This window comes from Oryza glaberrima, chromosome 1 (genome assembly GCF_000147395.1).
Source record: "Oryza glaberrima chromosome 1, OglaRS2, whole genome shotgun sequence".
Lineage (NCBI taxonomy): Eukaryota > Viridiplantae > Streptophyta > Magnoliopsida > Poales > Poaceae > Oryza > Oryza glaberrima.
Genome location: NC_068326.1, coordinates 29,782,555 through 29,801,721, shown reverse-complemented (window position 1 = coordinate 29,801,721; position 19,167 = coordinate 29,782,555). Strand labels below are relative to the sequence as shown.

Below are 19,167 nucleotides of genomic sequence, written 5' to 3'. Positions count from 1 at the left end.
CCCTGCACCACAGTAAGGTGAGACCGGTGTCGGTGATCTATCGCCGGGTCCAACAACTCAGGTGTATCCTAACGTGCCATCTCTGAAAAATATAGTGTTTCATGTTAGAACAATTCAAAAAGTAGTAATGTAAAACAAAAGATAACTTGTAAAATTATGAAAAAGTAATAAAATCATAAGAATTATTATGTACAACAAGAGTACATGCTATTTAAATATAGCAAACGTTACTAAGGGTACATAACGATGACGTGCAATTTAACATATATGTAGAGTTCAATAATATAACATAACATAACATAACATAACATAACATGCCGAAGTCCGACATTACATCAGCATACCTAAAGACATTAGGTGCCTAAGTCTGACGTTACATCACGAGACCTAAAGACATGACATGCCGAAGTCTGACATTACACGACGAAACATAAACACATCGATAAGTTCGAAACAAATTACAAACAAAGCCACATGCCAACATAGAACACAAGAACTACACCATGTAGCCAGACGTGGCACGACGACGCCTAGGACGTGGTCGAGTTGAGGTAGTGCCTTCACCCGTAGGGCGAGCTCCATCTGCTGCTTATCCTGATAGTCCTGTCTCCGCCGCACTTGGTTTCTCCTTGTCTTTAGGACAATGCTTGTAGGTGTGCCCATGTTCATCGCATTTGCTGCAACGCTTCACCCTGCCAGCCTCCGACTCGTCCATATCGTTGCGGATGCGACGAGTCTTCCTCCTTCCAGTCTTGCCTCGGAGCTTCGATGGGTTAGGAATATTGAGTACTTCATCGTTAGTCTCTGTGAACTCCCCAGCTATGCCGAACCCATAATCTCGCCACTCCATGTATGATATATTGCTTGCTTACTGAAGTACTGTGACACATATACTGCATCTGGTATGCCACACTCCGTTGCGGCAGCAATGACATGGGTGCATGGCCTGTGGAGCAGCTTCGGCTTTGCACAAGAGCAATGACATGTGCCGTCGGCTTTGAGAACACATTTCTGCTTCACTCTCTTGCGGTAGATACCCCTGCCTGCCTTATCTTAACATAGTATCTCAAACCTGTGTTGTTGGGTACCTTGCACTAGAGCTCGATGTTTCATGGCCTTTTTACGCAACTCCTCTAGCTTTTTCTGCATGAAAGTTCCGAATAAAATGCTGTTGTTCGGCATAGAGGGAAGAACTGCCTGGAACCGATCCCTAAAATACCTGCATGTCCCATGTAAAATGAACTCCACTATGCCAACTAGTGGGAGTCCACGGATACCGCGCATCACCCAGTTGTAAACTTCTGCCAAATTTGTTGTCATTATTCCATATCTAGCACCACCTGTGTCATACGCCTTGGCCCATTTATCTTTTGGTTCATGCAGAATCCACTGAGAAAATTTCCGAATCTCCACTCCAGTTCTTCTAACCAATGTTGGACTATCCGTTGGGAGAGGTCCAAGAGCTTGAGGAGGGTCAGCAACGGCGGTCGATGGAGCCGCTGCATGCTGATCACTGCATTTGGCTGTCAACTCATCTAATCTCTTCCAAAGCTCATTGAATTTTTTCTCCTGGTTCTGATTGCATAGCCTCTTGAACATGTTCATGAGCTCCTTGTTCTTGAATTGCTTGAAGAAATTAGCTCCCATATGACGCATGCACCACCTACTCTGTACATCTTCCCACTCACCAGGGTATCCTCGTTCCATACTCCCAAACTGCAACTCTTCTATCGCTCGCAGAATGGCAGCGTGTCTGTCATGTATCAGGCACACATTTGGCCTCATACCAACAACTTTTGTTTTAACCAATTTCAGGAACCAGTACCAGCTGTCGGTATTCTCACTTTCAACAAAAGCAAATGCCAAGGGCAATACCTGATTGTTCCCATCTACCTCTATTGCTGTTAATATCTAGACCCGATACTTTCCAGTCAAGAATGTCCCATCAATGCAGAGAACAGGATGACAGTTCACGAATGCCATCTTGCATGCATGTAGAGCTAAGAACGCCCTTTGCAGCACACTCTTGCCAGGATGTTCAGTTGAGGGGAATTTCTTCACTGCGTAAGAGCTCCTAGGGTTTCTTTCTTCGATAACACCAAGCAGGCGTGGCAAATTGTCATACGAGGCTTCGTAAGTTCCAAATCTCATCTCTATTATTTTCTGTTTGGCCCTCCACGCCTTGGCATAGCTAATAGTATACTTGTATGTCTCTTCGATGTGTCGGATTATTGACCTTGGTTCATATGTGAGATTATCGATGACATGCGCATACATCTCAGATGCAACAAATGCACATGTAATGTTCCTGTGGTATTTCTGAACACCAGGTAGAAAACATGTATGCTTGGTAACGACTGACACTGTCCAATAATCCTTCCATTTTCCCTTATAAGCGTGCACTCTCCAGGGACAACCATCTTTTTCCTTAACACACCGAACTTCATATTGCGACCGGTTGGACTTGGCAACCCAAAACTCTCTATGAAGTGACACTGCAAAATGTTTTACCGTCTCCTTCATATCTTCTGCTCTAGTATAAATCGCTCCCTGAATAACCTCATTTTCTTTGTACTCCCATCTCACACTATCCTCTTCAGAGACAACCAAACCAGAAAAATCCTCACTAGCCCATTCTGCTGGATTAATATCCGACTCATCATCTGATGAATCACCTTCCTCTACACGCTCATTGTCAGAATCCTCCCTCTCCATTTCATCCACAATGGCACCGACAGTCTCCACCTCGTCGGCCACTCCACCTGGTTGAATGCCCACTGGAGCTACTATGTCCCCGTCCTCTCGTGCGTTGACCTCTTCCACAGAAGTCTCATTTACTTCAGCACTTGGTCCCTCGCCATCATCCATGTTCATCTGCACACCTGGATCCTTCGGGTGAACAAACGGAACCATAGCTAGAAGCCACCCGCGTTGCAATGCATTTTCCACATACCATCTCCACACTCGAGAGTTTTGAACTGGCATTAGTTCCCAATAAAAACCCTCAGTTGCCCGACTTACTATAACATTGATTGTTATGTCACTTATCTGTGGATCAACTCTCAAGCCCCTCATTAACCATCCTTTTATAGAAGGTACACTCCTCTCAGCCGGTCTATCAATTCCCCTTTCTGATATAATAAATTCTGACAGATCTACCCCAGTTGGCCCGTAACGGACGTTTCCTGGGCCATGGTAAACTTGGAATATTTGTTTGTTCGACATATCTATCAACGAAATAACTAGATCATATTATTATTTCATGCAATAAACACCTACAACGTAATATCTTCTTGTGTATGCCAATGCAACGATAAAGTACTGATTCCAAACTAGCAGATCTACGTAGTTACCGATATCTACGATATGCACTTCTAGATTAGTACAATTAAAACCCTAAAAATATAATGCATTTATTCAAACAAAGTTTTAAAAAATACACAGTATTTAACTCAATAGTCACATATAGGATCTATGAATATTACCTAAAATCGGCGTGTGAATCCGGCAGGGCTTCGCCCCTTCTTCTTTTCTCCTCCCCTTTCTTCTTTTTTTTACTGGATTTGTGGGGGGGAGGAATAAGGGCTGGGGGCTGGGCGGTAGGCCTTTTATAGGCAGCGAGGCCTGCCGCCCGGCCAGAGGGCGGCAACCGGCTGGCTTTTTTGCATTGGGGCCCCTTGCCGCCCCAATAGAGGGCGGCAAGGGTTTTCCTGAAAAAACCCTCCCTCCGTCACCGCCCGTCCCTCCCCCGTTTGCCACGTCAGCTTGCCGCCCAAGTGGTGGGCGGCAGGGTCTATTTTTGTAATTTTTTTCGCTGATAGATTATTTCTGTAAATATTTAAAAAAATCTAAAAATAAAAAAAATTCGTGAGGGCATGAGGGACAGAAATAGTAGTGGGCCGAAGGTTGTGGACATCGGGCCCAACTGGTTGGAGCTTTCCCTTTGCAGTTTGTATAGGCCGTGCTCGAAGCTATACGAAATTTTAGGCCATCACATGCATCTTCGCATCCAAAGATTTCTTCTAGCCGAATATTTCTACGAGGATCGAGCGTAGCCCGGTTGGCACGTTCGCAGTGGAGCGAACGGCCGGTCGCGGGACCTCACCTCGACGGGATTTTCCCATCTTTCTTCGGGAGTCTCGGGTACACACGCGTGCGTGTTCAGTGGGACTGTACATTTCCCGTGCACTGAGATCTGATGGTCTCCAATCTCATTCCTAGCGTGTGGTGTGAGTGTGCGTCCTGAGTTATACCCTTCTTAAAAAAACCGAATATTTCTACCTTCGAAAATATATATTTATAACACTGTCATTTTGTTGAATCATTTTATTCTTATGCGATTGTAATATATATATTTTTTAAACCACTATAATTTCACTTACAAACTCCACAGCTATACCAAACACCAAATAGGATGTTGATTTGTATGAGATCTTCGTGTCTTCCTCCAAGCCTACAACATGTACAAGAACCTGCAAGGTCTTTGGGTTGTTTGGTTGATGAAACATCGTACACTGTTTGGCTCCATTCTTTTCTAGCTAATTCACCAGATTATCATTGTGGATATTTGTTCCACTCTTTAAAAATATATTTTCTCAAAATGCTTTACTCTACTGTATTTCATCCTTATAACATTTTGTTCTTAAACTATTTGTTAATGGTATTTTAAAAAAATAATTGGTTTATTTTATATAATCAAGTACTCCATTTATTTCAGGTTACAAGACGTTTTGACTTTGGTTATAGTTAAACTATTTAAAGTTTAACTAAGTTTACATACAAATATAGTACTAATACTAAATTAGTTCTATCAAATCAATAATTGAATATATTTTCATAATAAACTTATCTTGGATTAAAAATGTTACCACTTTTTTCTATAAACTTTGTCAAACTTAAAGCAATTTGACTTTGACTATAGTCAAAATCTTATAACCTGAAGCGGAGGGAGTAGGCATGATCCGTGGTAATAATAATCCGGTTAACAATCTGTCGAGAAACACACAGGGGTCTTCCGGCTAGCTCCATAAGATGATGGGCTAGATAACCTGGGTTCGAAGCCTCACCCCTTCTAATTATTTGATATTAGGTCGTTCCCTAATATTCGCGTCCGGTTTACAATCTGTCAGCAATGCAACCTGCGGACCTCAGAATCTGGAGAATTCTAATTATTTGATATTAGGTCATTCCCTAATATTCGCGTCCAATCTGTCAACAATATAACCGGCAGACCTTAGAATTTGGAGAAAATGTGTGGCACTTGATAGGTCTGTTCGAACGATGACGCGCGCGCAGGGGGCGGAGCTAGTATAGCTAGGGGTGCCCAAAAACCCGGTTCAAAAAAATTACCTATAGTTTATCTATTTTTACCATATATATACCCCATCAATTTAAACTTAGGCACCCGTATCAAGCTAAGTTTAATTCAAACCAGAGTGGCAAGCGAGTGGAATCCCCTTCATTTTATTATAGCTACGCCACTACGTGCACGCCCGTACAGTCTTTACAGATGTTGCTTCAGGTGAGGAGCAAATGGAACAATACGGTTTTGGTTTATCTTGATCAGATAGGGTTGATGTACCTTTTTTCTCCCCTACTTCTGTCACAAACATTACAAAAATAGTCGTTTGCGAGATTAAACATAATCTTAATCTGTACCACTTCACTGTAACGAAGAAATATTTACAGAGCAAAATGACCGGGCAGAAATGGAATCAGAAACCATGATCGTAAATTCATAATCGAATAGGCACTAGCAGTCAGTTTGGCTGTTTGGGCTACAGATGAGGTTCGCCTTGTTGGCCGACGGGATGGCCGTGACGACCCTGCGGAAGAAGTCGGCGTCGCAGGGGATGCTGAGGACGCCCTCCTGCCCGTACCCCATCTCGTCGGCGGCGAGCTCCAGCAGCGCCTCCATGCACGGGTCGTTCAGTAGCCCCACCGGCACAAGAAACCTCGTCGCCGCCTCGCCGCCGCCGCCGCTCTTCCCGACCAGCACCGGCACGTACCCGGCCTTCATCTCAGCTACTACCCCAGATGAATGCCCCGCCGCCGCTCTCGTGATGCTGCCAGGCAAGGTGTGCTTCGGTGATGAGAATTGAGAGGAGGCGCTAGCCATTTAACCAGCCGCCCGAGCCGCGTGAACTCGCTGCGGCTGGCGACCCGGTAGTGAGTCTCACTGGCTCACCCAGCTGTAATACGATTTCTCTCGTTGAATTGCTCCCGCGACAAGGAAAAGGGAGGGAAGGGATCGAGGGGGAGAGCTTTAGCTTGAAGATTTGCAACGAGCACGTACGACGCCTACGCGCACCGTGACCAACTGACCGAAGTGAGGGTGAGAAATTTAATCACGTTCCTACCATGGACTTTGACACTTCCTGTGACTGTGAGTGAGCTCGGCCCTGACGTGTGATTAGTCGCGACATGGAGTCAGTCGCCGCGGCGTGGGACCCGGGGGGCAGAGCGGCTGGTCTTTGACTTCCGGTGAGCGTGTTTAACGTGGAGAGTATTTTCGGGGGATCGAACAGTGCTTAGGTTGAGATTATTATCTGCGAGTGAAAATGATTGGGCAGTGGTATTGCCGACTGTCGAGCTGAGCTGAGTTGACGAAAGGGCAAAACAAGCGAACTGCGTCCACATTGTCATTGCGTACCTGAGCCTACGACCTGGTAAAACAACATTTTATATTGAGTTTGGTGCATGACTAGTTCTCCGAAATCTTAAACTGATAATAAACGGTGGGCATTGTTCTCTGGCAAAGGCGGACATGGTATTCTTTGTCAGTTAGGGTGAATGGACTCATGCTCTTGACTCTCGAGATCCCTTGAAAGCTCAAATTGGTTCTTTCACTTGAAAAAAAGCGCTCAATTTGGTGAAACTCAAATAATCTCTTAAGGAGATATCTTCTCATTATGCATGTTACATAAAAAGTCATCAAAATTTTTTAAAGAATTTAGTATGATAGATCAATATGTGATATGTCACTTCACAAACATGAAAATTCAAATTCAACTTATACAAGTAGAAACAAAAATAACAAATTTGACTATGAATAGAACGCATAATTCACGGTCAAATTTATTATTTTTGTTTCGAATTGTATAAGTCGAATTTTAACTCGCATGTTTAAAAAAGATATGTCATACATTGATCTATCTTGACAAAAAAAAATTTAAATTTTTGATAACTTTTTAAATGACATGCACAAAACGACTGATATATTGTGTGCTAGTTCATGACTCTGCCATAATAAAAGGAACATCAAATTTACATAAAAAAAATCAAGAAGATGATCAGAATCCATTCACCACACGTGCAGCTGCCCCGTTCCCAACACCTCACGCATCGGAAGAAGCTTCGAACTCAGAAAGTATTTTTTACACCTAGGTACACCTAGGTGTATGCATGCAATTTAAATAGTTATATAAATATTTCATAAAATTTGATAAGATAGTACATGATAATACAAGACACTATGCAAACATGCAAGTCTAAATTTGATCGATATATGAAGAAACAAAAATAACAAATTTTATCTGTACTGTATGGGTACTATTCACTGTCTGATTTTATTATTTTTGTTTCTCTAGTTGTAGATCAAATTTAGTCCTGCATGTTTGTGTATAGACTTGTATCATCCCAAATGATGTTACTAAATTTTTTCAATTTTTTCTATAACTATTTGAGTCGCATACAAATAATAGTTGCTACGATACTTAGGGGTAGAAAATCCTTGTCCGCTTGGAACTGAATTCTACCTGCATGCCACATGCTCAGCAAAGCAAAGCCCACTCCACTCCACAATCCACATTCCTTCCTTCCACATTCCTTCCTTCCTTCCCCGTGCGAGCCCCGAGAGCCTTCTGCTCCCCGCTTCGGATCTCGCCACCAGCCTCCGCCGCGCGCGGTAGCCCGGCCCGAGGCCGAGATCGATGACGCAGACTCCCACCCCCGCTGCGGCCGCGCCGGCGCCGGCGGTGGCGGTGTCGGAGGCGGGGCTGCCCGACGCCATCGCGGCCGCGCTGCCGCCGGACCCGTACGAGCAGCTGGAGGTGGCGCGCAAGATCACGGCGGTGGCCGTGGCGGCCCGGGCGTCGCGCCTCGAGCTGGAGGCCGCGCGGCTCCGCCAGAAGCTGGCCGACAAGGACCGCCTCGCCGCGGAGCTCGCCGACAGGGCCGCGTCGCTCGAGCAGGCGCTCCGTGACTCCGACGCCCGCCTCCGCGCCGCCCTCGACGACAATGTACGTTGAGCTCGGCTCGGCTCGATCGTGTGCAGAGTTTGGGGTGTAATTTCTTCTGTTGCTCGATCATCGATCTCTTCTCTGAGCTCTGCTTAATTCTTCTTGCGTGGTTTTTTGTGAAGGCTAAGCTTGCCAAGGAGAGAGACTCGCTCGCGCACACGTCCAAGAAACTGGCCAGGGATCTCGCCAAGGTGAGAGCTGAGCTGAGAGCCTGAGATGATCACACAGTTGCTGAGCTGCAGCTGCACATTTGCACAAATTTCCTTTACACTGAGATAACGAATTTCTTCTTTTTATGGTTATCTTGATTCAGTTGGAAACCTTCAAGAGGCATCTAATGCAGTCATTGGGTGATGATAATCCCCCGGTGAGGCCCTTTAGTTCTCTCTTCATTCCTTAACCAAATTTTCTGTCCCATGAACTTATTATATATTATGGGTAGTGTAAATAAATAATCCATTTTTGGTCTCGATGAACTCATGAACAGATTCAGGAGACAGTGGACATAAGAACCTGCGAGCAATCGGTAGCGAAAGCAAGTTCTTGGAAAGGTATTTTCTCTTGAAAAATGTTGTTTCATATTATTGCTCTAGAGCTGCACTGCTATTGCACACACATACACACTGTTCATCTGTTCATACGAATGCACCTCTGCAACATTTCTGAAGATGGAGTGGCACATAGTCGTCATCATCATCCTGTCTCCTCTCTTGCTGATGGATCCACCGAAATTGAAAGCGTAAACCAGGAAGGTATGATCAGAAAAAAAAATATATAGCATGTACCTCCAAGTTCGAGAGCAATGTAATGTGAGCAGCTGATTCTTCTTGCTCGTGTTCCTGCTCCAAACAAAACAGTGGCGAGACCGTTCGAGCAGAAGCTCTCCGTCACCCACATCTCTCCGCGGCTCACGTCTGATCCCGCGGCGAAGACGAGAACTGCTGCCACTTCCCCGAGAAGATACTCCACCGCCGTGTCGCCTAAGCTGGCAGCCAGCGCCACTTCGCCTCGGTTAGAAGGCCACATGGCGATGCAGCCATGGCTGCCCTCCAGCAAGATGTCCTCTGCTGCCAACTCGCCGCCTCGCGCCCACTCGATCTCAGGTCCCTCTTGTTCCAACTTCCAAGTTCATCAGCATCCATCACTAATCCAGTGACAGCGATATCAATTGCCTTACACTGAATCCGTATGCAATAAACCATTGAAAATTGGTTTCGAACTCTGTTTCAGGGCGCACGACGAGAGTAGATGGCAAGGAGTTCTTTCGTCAGGCAAGGTAAAGCTAGTCCAACATTCTCAAATCGACTGTATCAATTAAACATGTTTCTTCATTTCATCCTGAGTTCCTGACCTGCACAGTGCACGCACAGCATGAATTATGCATATTTCTTTTTGGTGTTTCTCCCCAGGAATCGTCTCTCCTATGAACAATTCGCAGCTTTTCTTGCCAATATCAAGGAGCTAAACGCTCACAGGCAATCCAGAGAGGTTGGCATTTGCGACACCAAGCCTCAGTTTTCAACTGAGTCCCAACCGGCCCGTTAATCCGTTCAGATTTCAGAACATGAGTTCTTTAATCTCTGACACCGTTTCTTATTGCTGTGTTGCAGGAGACACTCCAGAAAGCTGACGAGATCTTCGGTTCAGAGAACAAGGATCTCTTCATGTCGTTCCAGAGCTTGCTTAGCCGTAGCCTGTCGTAGGTTCGTCTCGTAGCGCTGTTGATCTGGACGCTGCACGCTGTTTTACAGTTGGATCATGAGCGTCAGATAACGGATGGTACAGCAGTGTTCGCCTGTACAGAGACTAATAACAGTTTGATCATGCCAAGAAATGCTACAGATAGGTTATTGCTTTTATTGGTTTTGTTTTACTATTTGATTGAACTTACGTCGCGTCGCATGCTAAATGTTAAAAAATCGAACAAAAAAACAAACACCGCGATAGACTTGAATACCAGCCATTTAGTCGTTAAATTAGAGATTAGAGAGTAGAGGGAGCTTGAGCGGGTCAAGCCACAAGAGGCGTCACGATCAAATGAGCGCTCTACGCCTCTACTAGACCATCCAAGTCGAAATCTCACTAAAAATGAGATTATCATTAACTGCGCCACAACAAATCAACAGTCATCAAGACTTGCTAAAACAAAATCAACAAGCAAAACGGCATACGAAAATTGAGCATTCTCAGATAAAGTTCCCAAAATTGGATAGACCACAGATTTGATACTGAAATTGCTCCTATCTACCACGGCTTAGCTAGAAATAGAGATTTGATAATTTGACACTTTATAAAATGGGGTTTGATTATTTGACATTTTGGTATATTTTCATCAACTCGGATGGTTGTACTCAGAGGTAGTATCAATTAAAGCAAAATGACAACGAAAAAAATAAAATCAAACCATCAAATTTCTCGGTTGAAAATGGACCGCAAGGGTTAGGAATTTTAATTACACATGTTTAAAAAAAAGATTTAAAAAAAGCTGAGGAAAATGACAAAATCACCCCCCTCCATCTCTTTCTCTCCTTCTCACACGCACCTTCATCTTCGCTCTCGCTTTCCCGTGTAAGCCGGAGGAACGGGCGGCCGGCCTTCTCTCCCCGCGAGTCCGCGACCCCGCACGCGCGGCCGGCGAGCAAGCCCAGAGGCGCGTCGCCGAGCCCGACCTAGCATCCTCGGTTGGCGCGGCCTACTCGAGCGGCGCAGGGCCAGCGAGAGGTCAGGTTCGGAGGGGGGCTATGCAGGAGGCATCCTTCCACCGCCGACCTCCACCTCGGCCGGAATCGAACTGAAGGTATTCGTTCTTCCTCTCGTAGATATAGGAGGTTGAAATAAGCGAATACAGCTTCTTCAGGATTTCGTTGATGCGTGAACCTGCCCCCCGTGCGACACGTTAGGTCGTCGTCCCCTGCCGCGCTGACGACTTGGATGAATGTTTGATCGTATTGCACACATATATTGGTGTTCTTGATTCCTTGTATACATTTTTTTCTTGTGTGGCTAAAACTTTTGCAGCAAGCCGGAGCGTCTCCCGTTGTCGGAGATGTTCCTCATGTTTATTTTTTTTTTCGTTTTGTTTTGTTGAATGCTTTATCGAATATGCAATCACATATGAGTAGTTGATTGTCAAATGCATACCCACACCGCCTGGTGCCACACGGTGTGTTTACAGTTCGTTTCTTGGATTAAAGTTCATGCACATGCAGGTACAGTTGCTTTTCATGGGTTGTTCTGCATTGGATCTATGCTCCATTATGACCCATGTTACTTTGTCTGAATTATAGCAACGATAACCAAACATATGATCAGCTCCAAACTTTTCAGATTCAGAGTCATCTCGCGATGAAGGATATCTTAGGCTGTGTTCAGTTCCTGAAAAAAGTTGAAAGTTTGAGGAAAGTTAGTAGTTTGGAAAAAAAGTTTGGAGTTTATGTGTGTAGGAAAGTTTTGGATGTGATGTGATGTAATGGAAAGTTGGGAATTTGGGGGTGAACTAAACACGGCCTTATCTGCTTGTCTCAAATTATGTCTCTAGTACCTACCAAACTATAGGACTACTTCATTCCCCTTCTGCAATGTGCTGTTGCGTGTTTACAACCTTCAACATTGTAGTTTGCATTCAATATCTGCTACATGGTACTACCTGCTGTTTTTCAACTATTGAGCATTAAATATGAAAGTGGTCGAGAATTTATTTAGCTTCAAAGTACAAATTAAAACATCTAGTAACTTGTTTAATAATCTGCCAAATTATATTTTTGGGCTTTCATTGTTTCCTAATATACATTTAATGGTCAGTTGGATGTTATATTTACCCATCTCTTGGTTGCTTTTCTTTTTTTGATCTCTCTCTTGGTTGCTTTTCTGAGCATGTGGGTAGCTGGATGTCTCTAAATTATTCTTAGTTTTCTGTAGTACTGGCCATTTATTGTTCTTGACTCTCTAATTTCCATGGCTGAATCTACAATGTCCTACTTGACTCATCCCTTTTCATCAGGTCAGGAGTCAAGGTATATCAGATGATGGATCTGTCCACGACTTCAGTAGTGGCTGCTAAGGCCTACAAGTACAGAGCAGAATCACTTGTTAAGGACTACCTTCTTGCAGATTGTTATGTTTCATACACTGCTGTGCTTGGTGGGATCCTGATGTGCAAAATGGTATTATTTGTCCCTCTTATCCGTTGATGTTTACTATAAGTCTACATGTGAATTGTCACTTTGATAGTTATATTTAGCTGAATGGAAAAATCAGTGTAGGTTTGATATATATTTTCTATGTTATAAGCGAGGACTGTGGAGCAGGTAGGGCCCCTTTATATGAGATGACTATTATTATAAGCAGGTTTTTCTGGGATCGAATTAATATAGCCATATTCTCAGTGTAACTTGGCTACTTGCCACATCAATCTTGAGATATGGACATATAGATAAAAGTAATTGAGATAAGCTGTGTAAGTGCAGATATATGTGCGATTGTTTTCAGATTATTTATGACTTTTGACTTGCCTGTATGCTTGCACATTTAAATAAATTTTCAAATTAAAATTATGAAACAAGTCTAACTGTTTCTTTGAATTATAACTTTGTAGCGTTTAATCTTATTAGGATCTTTTAGAGATTATTCAACTCAATCTACAGTAATTTGATCTCAATAATGCCTTATAGAACCAATCATCTTATGGTTAGTCTAACACAAACTAACCTCAGTGTGAGCTCCTCACAGAAAATACAGTTTCCATCATAAGATTTATATCTGTGCTGTAATATGATGGATCAGGTTTAGCATCCTATATGGAAACAAAACAGCAGAGGGAGGGTGGGGGGTGGGTTAGCATATCTTTACGCTTAATGCCCTATTAGCTGCTTGAATTATTCAGTACCTAGAGTTGTGTTAATTCGACCTGACATATTTCCGCTTTTCCTTTAAAAAAAACAACATTGGTCAATAGTGACCACAGCATGTTAGTAGTAAGTATGCTGCAATGCTATGTAATATTCATAAATGATCATAAACTGTGCCGTTTTGTTTATTTACGTATTATGTAAACATTAAGTAGTTGCATGGGACTTGCTATGACTAATATCTATGTACCACCTCTTTTGAAATATTTCTTCTTGGTCTTGACTACAATTTATCACTTGTATCTCAGGTCTATGACATCACACACTTAATCAGTTCATTGTACTACAAGGGTTATGGTTCTCTTACGAAAATCCAAAAGCTTGAGTGGAACAACAGGTGAAGCAGTGTGTTTGTAGAATTTATGTCCTATTTCACGCTATATTTGTCTTTTAACTTCCACCTTCTAACTGTTTTAGGGGCATGTCCACTGTCCATGCAATGTTCATCACATTAATGTCAGTTTACCTAGTATTCTTCTCCAACCTATTCTCTGATGAGCTGGATGGCCCAGTAACAGTTCGGAGTTCAAACCTCTCCAATTTTACACTGGGGGTAACATATGTCACTGTTTATCCGCATTGAATAATAGGTTATGCTGATATATACATTTTCTCCTTTTGCCACATGTTAGCTGAATTAAATCTGTTTAGGTTTCTCTGGGGTACTTCATCGCTGACCTTGCTATGTTATCCTGGGCTTATCCTTCCCTTGGCGGAATGGAGTATGTAAGTGAGCATAGTTGATCATTACCATTTATTTTATTTCACCATTTGTTTACTTTCTAGGTTACTGCTATTCAGTGTTTATTCAATTACTGTGTGCTCTGCTGTTCATATTATTCATCACTTGGATTGACCATTGTCAGGTTCTTCACCACTTGCTGTCAATTATTTCTTTAGTCTATGCTATTTATTCTGAAGAAGGACAGTTGTACACATACATGGTTCTCATCTCTGAAACAACCACACCTGGAATCAACCTCCGATGGTATGCTTCATGAAAAAGATCATGCACCTTTTCTTTATACTTATTTTACTTCAATCTATCTGACCTGTTATGTACCTTCTTCATCAAAGGTTTCTTGATACTGTTGGAATGAAAAGATCGAAAGCCTATCTTGTCAATGGTGTTACAATGTTTGTTGCATGGCTGGTAAGTGAAAGTTGCTACACTGTAATTGGAGGTTAGAAGTTAAAAATCATGCATTGACTGCAGGTGATCGGATAGTTATGTACTATTATTAGATGTACTACATGCATGCACGAATTATAATTGAATCTGTATATAGCGAGATTCAACCTTGTTATTTGTTGTGTGTACGTAAGTATGAGAGGGAGGGAGATTTGGAATCGTGCTTAATCAATAATAGTTGCCTAATCAGTTAGACGCTGTCTCTGGTGCTGTTTAGGAAGTTCTTATATATCTCAAATGTGGACCACCATTTGCTTACTACAGGTGGCAAGGATAATTTTGTTCATCTACTTGTTTTACCACATATACTTTCACATTGATCAGGTGCTATATCCTTCTGATTTGATATATGGGTACATGTCTACATGACAAAAATCACTGAAACTAAACTGTTCTTGTTTATTGACAGGTTAAGCAGATGCGCACCTTTAGCTGCATTCTGATATTCGCTGTGCCCACAATACTATTAGTGATGAACACAGTGTGGTTTGTCAAAATCTTGAGAGGTCTCAAGAAGACGCTAGCCAAGAGGCAGTGAAGAGTGGTGAATTGCTCATAGGCGCATCTACAACCATCCTTTCGTACAGTCACATACAACTACATATATTTTCTACGTTAAGCTTTATAGTGCAACTCAGCGCAAGCAATGTTGGAAAAATCTCCTCAACATTGCCGAAAATTTGTCCCTGTACGGTTCTACATTGTACATATATATATGCACGTCTAGTTATGGCTGAGGATGCTTTTATCTGTGCACTAATGATTCATAGTTTCAATTTTCAACAACTGGAGATACTGCCATAGTGGCCATCTCATAGACATATAGAGAACTCCATGATTCTAGATACAACTTGAATGTGCAATTCGTATTGCTCTCACTATGATCGTTTTTGTAGCTCGATTCTAACTCCAGATTTGTGGTTCATTCCCGTCATTTCAAGGGAGCTGGTAACACTCATCATTTCCGTTCTTCAAATATCGTATTTCTGTCTAGTCCAGCGTCGCCTTAATTGGCCTTCTAAGTGGTAGATGCCGTCGTCACTGTTGTAGTAGATGGTGCGGTCGATGCCACCGTATCTGTCGTAGATGGTACATTGCTGTCGTAGATGATGCGGTCGATGCCATTGTATCTGTCGTAGATGGTATGGTTGATGCCGTTGTATCTGTACCTCTTACAGTTACAGAAACCTCTAAAGCAGAAACAATAGTGGAGTAGTATATATTTATACATAACTATTATCTGAATTAGATATTTTAAGTTGATTATATGTGATTTAGAGCTAGTAGCTGGTTGTACCATTAAACTTCTCTAAATACGAGAAGCACAGAAGAAGATTCATTGCCACACTTTGGGTAATTACGAAGGAAAGATCGTGAGTTGCGACTGTCACGAGCACGCGGTTCGAACGCGCGCGGGTGCTGACTTGGCGTTGACCTGTGAAATTCTCTCGCTTCACTCGAGTCTCTTGGCTCTTGCTCGAGGCAGACTCATCGAGCAGCCCAAAGCCCCAAACGACTGCGCGCGAGCGATAGAATGGCGCTGCGCCTCGCTGCCGTACCAGAGAGCGCCGCCGCCGACCTGAGCGCCGCCGCCAATACCCTGCCGTGCATCTCCTACCGCGACTCGATCCGGAGCGTCGCCGCCGTCGTCTCCGGCGGCCGAGGGCCTCTCTTCCAGTCCGTCGATTCCGCCTCCACCTGGTCATCTACCTCCTACGCGTCCGACTGCTCCGGCCACTCCTCCGGCGTCTCCGCCGCCGCGGCCGCTGGCTTCAGGGCACTCACGGCGCACGAGCTCAGGGAGGTCGCGCGTCGCATGGTCGCCGACGGCTACGCCCAGCGCATGGTCCAAGCGTTCGACGACGCGGCGACGGTCGAGGTCCTCGAGGGGGAGGTGGTTCTTCGAGCTCGACGTCGACTGGGTCCTCCGAATCCGCGAGGGGCAGGGGTTACGGCAGCTGGAGAAGTCGGCCGCCTCCTCTTCGTCATCGTCGCCGCTGCAAGATCTGGTAGAGAGTGACAGATTAAGTCTTGTTTTTACTATATGTTTTTAACATCTATTTTTGGAATAATAGTTAGCTGTCTTAGGATATAAGCCACTAGTAGTTTTTCTTAGGATATAAGCCACTCCTAGTTTTTCTTAGGATGTAAGCTACTTCTAGTTTCTTAGGATGTAAGCCACTAGCCTATACCTTATGGTGTAAGCCACTGGCCTATATATATGTATCCAACCAGCCATAGTTGATTGAGTGGAGAATAGAAATTAAACTAGCCCCAAAACCTGTGTTCCTTTTGCTAACAATTGGTATCAGAGCAAGGTTTATCTGACTTCCATCGACTCCCCATCCAAAAATGTCTCTCCACTCCATTCGTTCCCCCTCTCTCTCGTCCCATGCCTCAAGCACTTCCAGCGGACGAGGCAGCAGGCGGTCGGCGGCCGACGCTGAGGGCGACGGCGATGCGACTACTATTGTGCAGGTTGCGTAGGAGGCGCGAGCGGCTGCGCGGGAAGCGCGCACGACGCGTGAGGAAGCGGAGGCGTGGCTGCAGGCAGCCACGAGGGCGGCACGTCTCGCGGCGACAGAAGCTGAAGCAGCACGCATCGCGGAGGCAGCCAGGCAGGCTGCAGCTGTGTTGATAGAAAATACGAGGCCTGGGAGATCTGCTTAACTCCAGTGCAGGTCCAAATCTCGCATTCGAATGTATGAGCGTGCCAGTTGATTTGATCCTGTAATCAACAAGAAATAGAGACAAAGAATTCGTGGTTAAATCTATAAATGATAGCCGATCAGCTAGGTGCCGATGACATATCATTTATCTTTGAGCCGATGTCATATATGAATCGATCGGCGGTTATAAATAGATAGTAAGGAACTAAATCTATTCGATCGGCTGTAGATATTAACGATATATAGTTCTTATACTTAAATCAAGTGATTGGGATAGATCGGTCACCATGCCGAGACAGTATAAATCACTTAGATCGAAATATATATTAATAACATGATTATATATGTTTATAGCATAGCCGATCAGATAGATCTAGCATGTATCGGCTAATACTTCGATACTACTTTATATAAAGATATCAAAACAAATATAATTTACCAAACAAAAGCTTAATATACGTAAATGCAATAAGATCTTGACATAAAGGGCGGATTTAACATGTCATTGAAGCATATAGATCGAATATGGTTAAATCAGATAAGATTGGCTGAAACTCCGATATTACCCTAATCGGCAACCAGAGGACAGGCTAGAGATTGATATTCTAAGCACGACTTAATAGATCAAACTCAACTGATGCAGCATTAAGTATGAAAAGAAGAACAATATCTAGATAATCAAGCCGTTGGGTGTTTCATAAAGTGGTAGATATCTTATATAATCTAGAACAACGTCGCTATTTAACCTAATCGGCTGCCTTCTATTAACAGATGTTAGCCGATTGTAGGTTAGATGACGATATTGCCAAAGATTATGTAAGATATATGATAACTTGACGAATTATATAGACAAAATTAGAGTGTCATAATGATGGAAGCACTAATCTCGAGAACACAAGTCGTCATAACAAGTTTTACCTCTTGTTGAAGATCGAAACCGATGCAGCTCAACCCGAAAGCAAGAACTCGTCGAAACAAAACTAAAGCAAAAAAGGTGGCGATGCGCCGAAATTGTATTAAACGTGTGTGTTAAAAATTACATAGGGCTCTGGGTCTATTTATACCTGAGAATTACAAGATATGTCCATACCGGACATGACCGCTATCTCTAACAAACTCTAAGATACCATAAGTCTTTGCAGCAGACTTTTGCCCAAACATATCTCTAAGGAAGTTACATAAAACATCCTAATTAATAGATACAATTGCCTTCTCAGAACTCTATCCATGTGCGGCAATCATCTTGAAGCACCTCAATTCAACTCAATGTCATACACCAAATTATACGGTCAGAATCGGCTGCATCGGCTCACCTAGTCCGACTCAGACCTAGCCGATCCTAATCGTAGCCAATTTGGACTTCAGCCGATTCTTGCTCTGTTCTTGGATCAATCTCCGCCTTCGACTCCACCTTGATCTAATCTCCTTTTCCGACTGCTGTTGCGCGGGTTGCGCAGGAGGCGCGAACGGCTGCGCGGGAAGCGCGCGCGGCGCGTGAGGAAGCAGAGGCGTGGCTGCAGGTAGCCACGAGGGCGGCACGTCTCGTGGCGGCAGAAGCTGAAGCAGCACGCACCACGGAGGCGACCAGGCAGGCTGCAGCTGCTGCTGCTACTTTGCGAGCTGAGGAGGAGGAGGAGCGGCGTGACCTGGAGCTGACAGACGTGGCCCGCGTGTGACGCGACGCGGACCAGGATCGACACGCAGGCCGACGTGATTGCGACTTCAGCCCCCATCGCGGAGGATCAGATCTCCACCGCGGTGAGGAGGAGCGGCGCGATCCATGGCGCGATCCTCGGATCGACCGCGCTCTGGAGACCCAGCGACTCCGGGAGCAGGCAACGTCGATTGAGGCACAACTGGACTTCGACCAGGAACAGGGTGGACGGGACGTTGGTGCACGCAGCCCTCGCAGCAGCGTGCCTCCCCTTCCCCGGACCGGCGCCGTGGACGCTCCGGCTCTCCTCCCGTTGTGCAGACCGTCGTCAAGGATGTTGGCAGCGCATGGCCCATGCTCACCAAGACTAACTACGCCGAGTGGGCGATGGTGATGAAGGTGAAGTTGCAGGCGCGCCACATGTGGGACGCGGTTCGGTACGGCGACGTCGACTACTGGGAAGATCGGCGGGCGTTGGAGGTGCTCCTTGCTGCTGTTCCGACGG

At 44.4% G+C, this 19,167-nt stretch overlaps 4 protein-coding genes across 6 annotated transcripts; 3 read left to right on the top strand and 1 right to left on the bottom strand.

Moving 5' to 3' along the window:
• Positions 1 to 5,642: 5,642 nt before the first annotated feature.
• LOC127760195 (indole-3-acetic acid-induced protein ARG7-like) lies at positions 5,643 to 6,287 on the bottom strand. Its single transcript, XM_052284415.1, has one exon. It carries the CDS (start codon positions 6,116 to 6,118, stop codon positions 5,753 to 5,755), a length of 366 nt encoding a protein of 121 aa, XP_052140375.1. The 5' UTR covers positions 6,119 to 6,287; the 3' UTR covers positions 5,643 to 5,752.
• A 1,530-nt stretch (positions 6,288 to 7,817) lies between these two features.
• On the top strand, positions 7,818 to 10,178 carry LOC127756903 (uncharacterized protein At4g15545-like). Its single transcript, XM_052282289.1, has 9 exons — positions 7,818 to 8,240; positions 8,363 to 8,431; positions 8,554 to 8,607; positions 8,728 to 8,791; positions 8,909 to 8,992; positions 9,098 to 9,343; positions 9,471 to 9,516; positions 9,650 to 9,728; positions 9,851 to 10,178. Exons 1-9 carry the CDS (start codon positions 7,932 to 7,934, stop codon positions 9,941 to 9,943), a joined length of 1,044 nt encoding a protein of 347 aa, XP_052138249.1. The 5' UTR covers positions 7,818 to 7,931; the 3' UTR covers positions 9,944 to 10,178.
• Positions 10,179 to 10,766: 588 nt separating this feature from the next.
• Positions 10,767 to 15,293, top strand: LOC127764576 (uncharacterized). 3 transcript variants are annotated; one of them, XM_052289576.1, is made up of 9 exons: positions 10,767 to 11,037; positions 12,246 to 12,403; positions 13,396 to 13,484; positions 13,565 to 13,700; positions 13,799 to 13,873; positions 14,014 to 14,135; positions 14,225 to 14,300; positions 14,604 to 14,663; positions 14,749 to 15,293. In XM_052289576.1, exons 2-9 carry the CDS (start codon positions 12,263 to 12,265, stop codon positions 14,875 to 14,877), a joined length of 828 nt encoding a protein of 275 aa, XP_052145536.1. In that variant the 5' UTR covers positions 10,767 to 11,037; positions 12,246 to 12,262; the 3' UTR covers positions 14,878 to 15,293. The 3 variants fall into 3 exon arrangements, with proteins under 3 accessions (XP_052145536.1, XP_052145607.1, XP_052145463.1); XM_052289503.1 differs by having other exon boundaries at positions 10,768 to 11,037; positions 12,241 to 12,403; XM_052289647.1 differs by lacking the exon at positions 14,604 to 14,663 and having other exon boundaries at positions 12,241 to 12,403.
• Positions 15,294 to 15,665: 372 nt separating this feature from the next.
• Positions 15,666 to 17,056, top strand: LOC127759592 (uncharacterized). Its single transcript, XM_052284000.1, has one exon. It carries the CDS (start codon positions 15,874 to 15,876, stop codon positions 16,357 to 16,359), a length of 486 nt encoding a protein of 161 aa, XP_052139960.1. The 5' UTR covers positions 15,666 to 15,873; the 3' UTR covers positions 16,360 to 17,056.
• The last annotated feature ends 2,111 nt before the right edge of the window (positions 17,057 to 19,167 follow it).

Coding starts and splice junctions, on each gene's coding strand:
- LOC127756903 (XM_052282289.1), top strand. CDS start 7,932: ATGACGCAGACTCCCACCCCCGCTGCGGCCGCGCCGGCGCCGGCGGTG. Junction 9,344..9,470: donor TCGCGCCCACTCGATCTCAG/GTCCCTCTTGTT, acceptor ACTCTGTTTCAG/GGCGCACGACGAGAGTAGAT. Junction 9,517..9,649: donor GAGTTCTTTCGTCAGGCAAG/GTAAAGCTAGTC, acceptor GTTTCTCCCCAG/GAATCGTCTCTCCTATGAAC.
- LOC127759592 (XM_052284000.1), top strand. CDS start 15,874: ATGGCGCTGCGCCTCGCTGCCGTACCAGAGAGCGCCGCCGCCGACCTG.
- LOC127760195 (XM_052284415.1), bottom strand. CDS start 6,118: ATGGCTAGCGCCTCCTCTCAATTCTCATCACCGAAGCACACCTTGCCT.
- LOC127764576 (XM_052289576.1), top strand. CDS start 12,263: ATGATGGATCTGTCCACGACTTCAGTAGTGGCTGCTAAGGCCTACAAG. Junction 13,485..13,564: donor AAGCTTGAGTGGAACAACAG/GTGAAGCAGTGT, acceptor TAACTGTTTTAG/GGGCATGTCCACTGTCCATG. Junction 13,701..13,798: donor TCTCCAATTTTACACTGGGG/GTAACATATGTC, acceptor AAATCTGTTTAG/GTTTCTCTGGGGTACTTCAT.